Raw genomic sequence first — 10,673 nt, 5'->3', positions numbered from 1 at the left:
AACCAAACTATTCACGGTCATTACCTATGTATTGTTTGAATAGTTTTACATGTATTGCTTTTGTAATTTAAAAAATAAATTTGTGGATTAATTTTTTAAGAATTTCTGTTTTCTTACATTTTTAAATAGACTTTTTTTTTTTTTTTTTTTTTTTTTTTTTACAGCAGTTTTAGGTTCACAGCAGAATTTAGAGCAAGGTACAGAGATTTCCCATATACTTCCTGCCCCCCCCAACATGCACAGCCTCCTTCATTATCAACACCCCCCACCAGAGTGGCACATTAGTTACAATTGATGAACCTGCACTGACACATCATCACCCAAAGTCTATAGTTTACATTAGGGTTCACACTTGGTGTTGTACATTCTATGGGTTTTGACAAATGTATAATAACATTTATCCACAATGACAGAGTCATATAGAATACTTTCACTGCACTATTCATCCTTTGTGTGCCGTCTATTCATCCCTCCCACCCCCCTAACTCCTTGGCAACCACCAGTCATTTTCCTGTGACCATAGTTTTGCCTATTCCAACCTGCCATGTAATGGAATCATCCAGTAGGTAGCCTTTCCAGATTGGCTTATTTCACTTAGCAATATGGATTTTAGGTTCCTCCATGTCTTTTTCATGGCTCAATAGCTCATTTCACCATTGAATAATATTCCATTGTCTGGATGGACCATAGTTTATTTACGTATTCACCTACTGAAGAACTTGGTTGCTTCTATTTTCTTCCATTTTTACATTTACCATAATTCTTCAAAATTCTCATTCAGTGCAAATCCATACAGAATTCTCATTCTGCATTAATGTGTATATGAGACAACACAGTTGTTTTTAATTTGGGTAACTTAGAAAAGAAGAATTATGGAGAATTAATTATTGTTTTATTTTCAAATAATTATTTAAAAATAAGTAAATTTTAAGTTTTTGGAGGGGATACATAATTGTTCTTAATTTTTACATGTTTAAAAAGTGAGAATTTAATCATCAGTAGAAGTTTCCTGTAAGAAGTCTATCGTTGTATATTATTTCTTGGAAAGTGAGTTAAGGGCATGTCTAATATGGTGTCTTATGTCTGAAGGATCATGGGCAGGTTCAGGAGATCATCCAGCTGTCCTCATGTTGAAGACAAACCATTTCTAAAAGCACTCAGTGAAAGCAGTGTTAACATTTTGGTGTTGCTCCCTTTAATAAATATTAAAACAGCACTTTAATGTTTGTTTATATAATTGCACATCCAGATATTTTCCATTTATGCTGGAAGTTAGAGTAATTTTTTTTTAGAAAAGGAAAATAAAATATTTAGTGTTAATTTCCTTTCATTAAAATGTAAATATGAGATATCAGATTTATAAGGAAAAATGAATCATGAATTCCAACAAGAGGTGCCGACGTGGTGTTATTTCTTTTCTTTTCTTTCTTTCTTTTTTAAAAAATGCTTATTTATACATATTTGTGGGGAGCAGTGTGTTGTTTCAATACATGCATATACTGTACAATGATTTTCTTAGGGTAGATAGCATAGCTTTGTACCCATTAATCCACCACTTCCATCCCCCCGCCCCCACCTCGGCCGCTGTGAACCGTTATTCTACTCTGTACTTTCAAGAGAACCACATTTTTTTTTTAGATTCGGAGTGGAGTTATTCCTATCAATAAATGCACTCTCTCCTGTATAACACGTTGTACAGTGGAAGCATAGAGCTATTCATTAGGCACTGAATGAGCACTCAGAAAGTGAAATAATTATTACTGAGCACTACATGGTTTAATCTCAGATACTTCCTATTTATGTTTTAGTCAAAATGATTACTTATTTTCTATGTGTCTTTTTAATGTCTTAACAGAATTTATTTATGTGATAACTGCAATTAACTTGGCATATCCAATAACTCCCTGGAGATTTAAGTTGTCTTGCATGCCACCAAATACAACTTATGACTACTTCTTGTCTACTGGAATCTCAAAGAACACTTCAAATTTGAATGAACATTATGAGGCAGTTGTTGAAGCTAGATTTAATTCAAGTGCTACCTCCCTTTCTAACTTACCCAATACAACTTTCCACTGTTGCTTTTGGAGAGAGCAAGATGAAAACTGTTCTGTACATGTAGACAACACTGAAGGGAAGACACTTGTTTCAACAGTAAATTCTTTAGTTTTCCAACAAATAGGTAAGTATTTTAATGTTCCAAGCATTAGCTATTATTTTTTAACTATATTGAACAAGGTGTTTTAATTCTCTGAAAGTTGTATGAAATATATGTCTTATGGATGTGATTCTTAACTTATATTATCATTTTTATAATAGTAATAAAATTAGAATTCATCATGTTACCAAACTAATCAATAAGCTCCAAATTATTTTATATCCCATAAAAATGTAATAAGGGAACTCTTTTTACCTTTAAGTGCATTCCTTGTACTCCTTTAATTTGCTTTGAAATGGAAAAAGCACACCTTATTTTCATTAAATAGATAAGATATCAAATGACTAATAATACTGTTGAATGAGTTAAATTTGAAAACATTTATGAATAATATTACTTACTCAAGCAAGGAATCTCTCTGAAACAATATACATTTTACATCAAGGAATTTTTGTTAAGTATAATGCATACTGAATCTAGCTAGTGTAGTTAATAATTCTGCTCTGGAAATATAAACAACAAATTATTTCCAAGTCTTATGAAAAAGCTAAGTAGAGTGGAGTCAATTGACTCAAGCCATGTGAAGAGACCTACAGTGTAAAAGTGTAGGTGTATATAAGTATAGCACTCCCGTGTAGGGTTCTTCAGGATTTCTGAATTGATACTATTGACATTTTGGGACAGATAATTCTTGTTGATGGGGGCTGTCCTGCACATTGTGGGATGTTTAGCAGCAGCTTTGGCCTCTACCTACTAGATGCCAGTAGCATTTCCTCTCCAGTTGTAATAAAAAAAATCTCCAGACATTTCCAGATATCCCTTGAAGTACAAAATCGCCCCTTGTTCCACACCACTGATTAGATGGAAGAAACACTCCTGAATGTTTAAATCAGTTTAGGAATAAGAATAAAGCATAAATATGCAATAAAATCAGGTTTTTAAAACAAGTTAGAAGTGATAATTCCCAGTGTCTCCAATTCAGTTGATAGCCATTAATTTAACTTTAAAGGAAGCACTTTAAAAAATTTGTAAGAAAACTTAAAAGTTAGCCAATCTAGTGATTATTAAATATACGAAGAATGAATTTAAGAAGTCAAGATCCTAGTGATGAGCCTTGAAATTTTAAAAAATATTAGTACTTTCTTCAGTTAGGAAGAGGAATAATTATGATGCTATAGATTTTAATTTTACATTATAATTGAAGGCTAATAAATAGTTACTTTAAAGTGAGTTTATGTTTTCATAACTAAAATTATTAGACTAAGTAGTGGTTACTGAGGATTTCAATCTGTTAATCTGCGAAGTAGGCTGTTTACTTCATAGAGCTCAACAGTATTGCAACGTCCCTAATATAAAATCCTTCTGGTTTGGGGAAATACATTAATGTTGTCTTAAGATAGTCATGATTTTCCATTGTTGATAGTCTTGCTTCCAAAATTTCAAATCACCAATAGTTACATTCATCATAACCAGGTGAGTTTTTCAGTGTGCAGTGAAATATACTTTCATAGCCTCATACACTTATAATTCTAATAGCCGATATATCATTCAAGTTTTCCAATAACTTCAGTGATAATATATATACCATTTCTATATGAATTTTAACTCTTTAAAATTATTTCTCATTAGTTCTTTTACTTGGTGCTTAAAGGGAAAGAGACTCACCTCTTTTAGTTCTGCAGTTATTGATGGGCAATGTGCTAGAAGCTGTCCATATAAAGTTGAATAGAGACAAAAAGTAGAAGAGTAGTTACCAGGGGCTAGGAGGAGGAGGAAATGAGGAGTTATTGTTTAATGGGTACAGAGTTTCAGTTTGGGAAGATGAAAAAAGTTCTGGAGTCGGATGGTGGTGATGGTTGCATAACAACACGAGTGTATTTAATGTCACTTAACATAAAATTTACCATTTCAACCATTTTAAGTGTTCTGTTATTATATATATTACCACAATAATAATAAAAAAGAAACATAAGGACATTTCAAAAAAGGAAAAATGAATAGTTATGATCTCTGCCCTTGAGATGTTCAGGAGATAGTGGTTGAGACAGATATTTACAGGGTTTCAGTTTTAATGGGTACAGGTGTGTTTTTGGTAGGCACATGATGTTATGGCAGAACATGATTGATGTGGGGCCTTAGATGGGTGTATCTAGTCCAGCTGGTGAGAGGAGCAAAGGTTTCCTAAGGAAGGAGACAGGTGCGTTTAGTCTTTTGAGACAAATAAGAGCTAATAAGAAAATGTGTAGGCAGTGTAATGTTGAGAAGGAGATCAGCATTACCTGAAACTTGTCAGAAACTTAAATTTGCTAGCTCCGCCCAGAATTAGTGAATCCAAAATTCTGGGGGTGGGCCCATTAATCTGTGTTTTACCAAGCACTTTAGGTGATTCTGATGGAACTCAGGTTTTGAATTCCGGATGTAGAACACCATTAATGTGATAGATTTTAGAGTTGGGCTACCACTTACTAAATATACACACGTAGAAGCTACTATGCTTATCAGCAGTTCTACCTCTAAAAAATTAACTCAATGGAAATATTCACACAAATGCTTAAAAATTATTTGTTGAATGAATACATATTGCCAAAATGCTTTCTAAAAAATTTTTCCAATTTACGCTACAGAAATGTCTTAATGAGCCACAAAATTATGAATAAAGAAATAATATTGTCCAAAGGTGGGAGAAGTGAGTGGTCAATGATCAGATATAGCTGAAAGGTGTAACAAGGTCTGAATAATATATATGGATTTGGCAATGTGGAAGTGATAGGTCTTTAGCCAGCACTGGTTCAGGGGAGTGGAAGGGGCGGTTGCCAGAACAAAGGGAAACTTGGTGGAAGGCCCTGAAGAGCTGACCTCTGAGGAGGTTGATACTAGTTCAATAGGCACTTGATGAAGGGACCCTGGAGAGCTGGAACTCATGTATCCGAGGAGGGGATGCCAGACGGCTGGCTGGTGTACAGGTGTCTTTGAGAAGACATACCATGGCTGGTTCTGAGAATATGGTTAAAAAGCTGGTGTATTAGTCTGATTTCTGTTGGTTATAACAGAATACCTGAAACTGGGTAATTTACAAATAAATGAAATTTATTTCTTACAGTTTTGGAGGCTGGGAAGTCTACAGTCCAGGGGGTGCATTTGGTGAGGGACTTCCTCTTGGTGGGGAATCTCTGCAGAGTCCTGTGGTGATGAGGGTATCACATAGCTAGAATGGTAAGAGCTCTTTCATGTGCTCTTCTTATAAAGCCACCAGTCTACAGCCATGCTAACCCACTGAACTATTAAATCAGTACTCCATGAATGGTTTAATTCATTCACAAGGTTGCAGTCCTCATGATCTAATCAACTCTAAAAGGCCCCACCTTTCAAGTGCTATAATTGGATTTCCTACTCTTACCACTGTTATGATGGGAATCAAGCTTCAATGAGTTTTGGGGGGACATTCAACCTACAGCACGTGGTTGCGGGAATCAACTGCTGCTGCTCAGGTGAAGAACCTTTGCTGGGGTGATATTTTCAAGAATGGGAACCAGAATTGTTCCTGTTAGCCTTCTAGTCTCTCTTTAGTGCTCCCATAGGTAGAATTTAACAAGAATCTAGGTAGTAGAGGAGAACTATGGTTTGCAGAGTTCCAGACTCAGCATAGCAAAACAGAGGACAGGGTGGGCTTGAAGCTGAGAGACAATAGCCTAATCTCCACCATAATTCACCCCTTTGGCTACTTGACATCCACATACACCTTTTTTTTTTTTTTTCATTTCAGTAAGTTTTTTTTTATTGAAACATAATTGATTACTTGTTTGTGGGGTACAATTGAACATCAATACCTGCACATATACCTTTCTATACATGCTTGAATTTCCCTACAACTTCTCTATAACTTCGTGCTTTCACCTAATAAGATGTAACTACACTTTGAACAAAAGGAGACATCTTAACCTGTCCTCCAATGGGATGATGCTATGTCACAATTGTCATTGTATCAATTTCTGTACAAATTTCCAGTATTGATCTCTGGGCAATATTAATTGCTCCTCACATGCAGTCACAGTTCCACATGAATAAATAGTCTAGAAACTAAAACTAAATTATAAAGTTAATTAAGTACTATAAATTAAGTACTATAATTAAGTATTATAAAGTACTTCCAAGAGTACTTAAATAAAATAATAAGGAAAGGAGGAGATTGAGAATAAATTAGTTCATATATGCAAATATATTATGTACATGCACACTTCTACAAGCATACTGTAAGGAAGAAAATGTGCATAGCTGCTACTGCTCTCAGTTTTATATTGATTACAGGCCATGTCTAATATTTGTAAGTTACGTTAGACCACTGGACTACTTTTTAAAGTCACTCACTTGGAGTAGCACAGAAAAATGAGAAAATAATGATAAATTAGGAAGATTTTCAAATTGCTTTTATGATGAATTTAACAGATTCTTTTGGCCTGCTTTTATTTTGAATCCAGTTTTCTAAAAATATTAGTACAGTAAAACCTGCCATAATTGCATGCAATATGAGAAACATTCTTTTTTTTTTTTTGCCACATTATACCTCTGTATGATTTGGTTAATATGTTCATTTTACCAATTATCATATAGTATTTCTACCTTTAATTCTATTTTTGTCTGCCTTGTTAGGCAATATATCTCCAAATAATTTAAATAAGACTTCAGATCAGGAGGAAGAACTGGCAAATTTAACAAGTGAGACCTCCACGGAAGAGAAAATCCATTATGGTGGTTACTGTAGAAAAGTCTTTAATCAAGTCACCTTTACTGGACATTGGAGAATTCACAAGAGAAATCTTTCAAATGTTTCCATCTGTAAAAAAGTGTATTTTTTAAGGAATAAAACCTAGTGTTTATAAGGGATTTAAAATCCTATAAATATGTCCCTTAAGGGAGAGCATTGTTTGAGCTCAGATATTAATGTTTGTCAGAGAATTTGCAGGACAGATACCCTAGAAATGTTATATTTTGAAACTACTTTAGACGTTTTATCTTAGACCTAGGAAGGAAATCCTCTTCTTCCTTCCTACTGTGTATACCAGGCACTGAACTGAGAGTAGGGAACAGTGTTCGATGACATAGACTCATCCTTTGTCCCCCTGGAGCTAGTGGTCTCTTATAAAAACAGAAAACTTAACAGCAAAGTCTGAAAATGCTGTGATGTAATAAACACAGGGACTTGTGGAAACATACACTAAGAATATCCAGCCTAAATTAGGACAAGGCAGAGTAGAATGAGCCAGAGAGAGTGAAGAACATTTGCAAAGGCCCAGAGCCACATATAGCACATTTGAGGACTTGAAAAGTTGAGTGTGGTTGGGTTGGGAGGCTGGGAATGAAGAGAAATCAGGGTGCAGGAATAAGCAAAGATCAGATTATAAACAGCCCTCCTAGTTATGTTAAGGAGTTTGGACTTTTGTAACTACTAACACCTGGTTTACTTTGTCTCTTCACCATTACCCCTGTCAGCATTCTTGGTGGTTTCAACATCCATGTGGGTGATCTTCAACTTCCCGAGTGCCTTACTTCCAATATTCTAGTATTTTTCACCCCACCTACTTCACCCATTCTCATGGATACACTAGAACTTTGTCATCACTGATAAGCACGCTCTTTCTATAATCTCAATTTCAAGAATCTCACTCTTTGGCCATCTCTCCCAGCACCCTTCAGATTCGTTTATTCCTTTATTCTCAAATCCATGGTTCTTGGCTCCACCTTCTGGACTCTTGGTTCTGGCCTGAGTAACCTCCCTGATTCAGGAAAAGTAGCACATATCTGTAGCTGAGTGGTTTCCTCAGCCTGCTTTGTGTCAGCACAATTTTGGGGTGTCCAATGGCTTTTTTACATTTTGTACTTCTTCAGTCTTTATGTTAGCAGTTTATATTAGCCATGTTTCTGCTAATATAATTCTCTCACAAAACTGCACAGGCCATCTGTGAATCTTACTGGGGTTCACTCCAGTAAATAAAAGCCCACAAATCTCTTTGAGCAGAGGTGTTCTCTACTTCTCTTCAATCTTTGCTCAGAAACCATTTCTTAATCTTAATAGTGTTTGCTATCTGGAGAGGCTGGGTATTTCAAAACTATCACATCTTGGTGCCTTTCGTTTAACAGGGCTTTCTTCAGTATGTATCTCTCCTCTTACACTAAGAAGAAACCAAAATACAACTTCAACACTTGCTTGGATATCTCCTTAAATACATCACCCAGTTCAGTAGGCACATTCTATGCTTTTTACATAACTATGGATGATAGTGTTAACTAAGCTTTCTGCTACTACACAAGAAATTTCTTCAGTTTCCAAGAATATGTTCCTCACTTCCTTTTGTGTCCAAGGACACTGGCAGTGTCCTTGAAGTCCAGATTTCTACTAACAGTCTGTTCAGGCAATTTAGGCTTTCTCTACCATGCCTCTCCAAATCCTTCCAGCCTCTATCTGTTGCCCTTCCAAAGCCAGTCCTCCATTTTTAGGTATTTGTTATGGCTATCTGCATTAGTGATCTATCATCATATAGTAAATTACCTCAAAACTTTATGGCTCAAAACAGCAATCATTTATTATCTCACAGTTTCTGAGGGCCCAGCAATCCAGGTGCAGCTTAGTCGGAGGCATCTGCTTCAAGGTCTCTCATGAGGCTGCAGTGAAGGTGTCAGCCATCAGGACTGCAGTCACTTCAAGGTTTGACTTTAGGAGGATCTGTTTCTGAGCTCACTCTGGGGGCTTTCAGGTTCCTCATGGGCTGTTGGACTGAAGGCCTCCGTTCTTTCCTGGCTGTTGCTGGAGGCCTTCTTCAGTTCCTTGTCACGTGGATCTCTCCATAGGGCTGCGTACAGCATTGCAGCTGGCCTCCTTGAGACTGAGCCAGAGAGACTTACTGATGTTCGTGCTTTTTATTTTTACTGAGAAAACAGAAGCAGGTAGAGATTACCCAGTGATTGTTTTTCTCACCCCAGTCTACCAAGCTGCTCATGTCAGTGCTGGAGCAATTTCCTTTTCTCCTTTTTTTTTTGGTGAATGAATTCTCTGTGTTCCAGTCTAAGGTGAACCCTTTCTCATGTGTTCTGAGTCCCATCTCCTGTCACCTACTCCAGGACTTTATTCCTGCCATTATCCCCTCTCAGCTGATCAGCATGCCATTTCAAAAATAAATTTCCTTGCTTGAAAATTTCCATCAAGTAACCACCCCCATTTCACTACTCCTTTTAAAGAAGACAAAGTTTTGAACTTTGTGAGTACATGATATCTTCAAAAGTTAATACAAAAAGTAACTCTTCCAAGAGGAAATAAAAGGGCCTGGGATTATTCCCCCATTACAAATGACTAAAAACCTGTATAAAATGTGGGAAATAGCTATTTCCACACATTGAACAAAGGCAGACCAGAATTGTGATTTCAGAGAGAAGGAAACAAAGCACGTCCTGCCATTACTCAGGCTTTTTGGAATGCCTGCATTTCCAGAACATGGCACAGGACTGGGGAACTCAAGCCGAGCCCAGCAACCTTGCTGAATTGAGGAAACAGAGACAGGTATTCAGAGAGTGTAAGTGGCTGAAATTCATGAGGTAGAGTACATTAAAGCAAGGACGTACACAGAAATTTGCAGTGGAGTCGTTTTGACTCTGGCTGAATACTAATCTGTTCATGGTAATGGGTAAGAAAAACTTCTAGAATGAGAGCAATTATTAGGGAGCTGTAATCTACAATTCATAAAAGTCGTACAGGACCAGGAATTATTCAAGTTTCCACAAACCAGATTAGAGAGACCTTGTTGAATATAAATGACATTAAGTAGGAACCGCATAATAGCCATACTTTAAAAGTGGGGCAAAATTAGCTGTAGAGTCAAGGTTACTCTCCCCAGAAAGCTTAAAAGAAGCCTTAACAGATTCAAGCCATTGCCCTAGTTACTTAACTGACCTCCAGAACAAAGTCCAACGCTCTTTAAAGCAAAGTAATAGGGCCGAGCCCGTGGCGCACTCGGGAGAGTGCGGCGCTGGAAGCACAGCAGCGCTCCCGCCGCGGGTTCGGATCCTATATAGGGATGGCCGGTGTGCTCACAGTGCTCACTGGCTGAGCACGGTGCGGCCGGTCTCAAAAAGGACAAAAAAAAAAAAAAAAGCAAAGTAATACAATGTAATACTTAAAAAAGTAATATGAACAACGTCTGGTATCCAGTAAAGACAAAACAAAACAACAAAAAACCCCCTAGATATATGAAGAAATAGGAAAAATGTGACCTTTAACCAAGAGATAAAGAAAAACCAGTCAACAGCAACAGACCCAGAAATGTCAGATATGATAGAATTGGCAAAGACAGTATCACTAATATGTGCTACACACGAAAAGAATGAGAGGAACTGAAGATATAAAAAAGAACCAAGTGACATTTTAGAGACAAAAAAAATGTTGTTTGTAAACAAAAGTGCTAAATGTTAATTGAGACATTTTAGTAACTGTTATTCCATCAAGAAACATTTTAGTATGTGCAAGCCA

At 36.5% G+C, this 10,673-nt stretch overlaps 1 protein-coding gene across 1 annotated transcript in view; it reads left to right on the top strand.

The window, feature by feature from the left end:
• The window catches only part of LEPR (leptin receptor), an 87,968-nt gene that overhangs the window by 4,776 nt on the left and 72,519 nt on the right, over positions 1 to 10,673 (top strand). Inside the window, exons 2-3 of the mRNA XM_008573983.1 lie at positions 1,856 to 2,182; positions 6,806 to 7,001. Of these exons, the coding sequence (XP_008572205.1) occupies positions 1,856 to 2,182; positions 6,806 to 7,001 (523 nt within the window). The remainder of the gene's footprint in view (positions 1 to 1,855; positions 2,183 to 6,805; positions 7,002 to 10,673) is intronic.

The sequence above is a fragment of the Galeopterus variegatus genome, unplaced genomic scaffold (assembly GCF_000696425.1).
Source record: "Galeopterus variegatus unplaced genomic scaffold, G_variegatus-3.0.2 Scaffold979, whole genome shotgun sequence".
Taxonomy (NCBI): domain Eukaryota; kingdom Metazoa; phylum Chordata; class Mammalia; order Dermoptera; family Cynocephalidae; genus Galeopterus; species Galeopterus variegatus.
The sequence above is the reverse complement of the archived record's forward strand: the minus strand, read 5'-3'. Positions and strand labels throughout refer to the sequence as shown.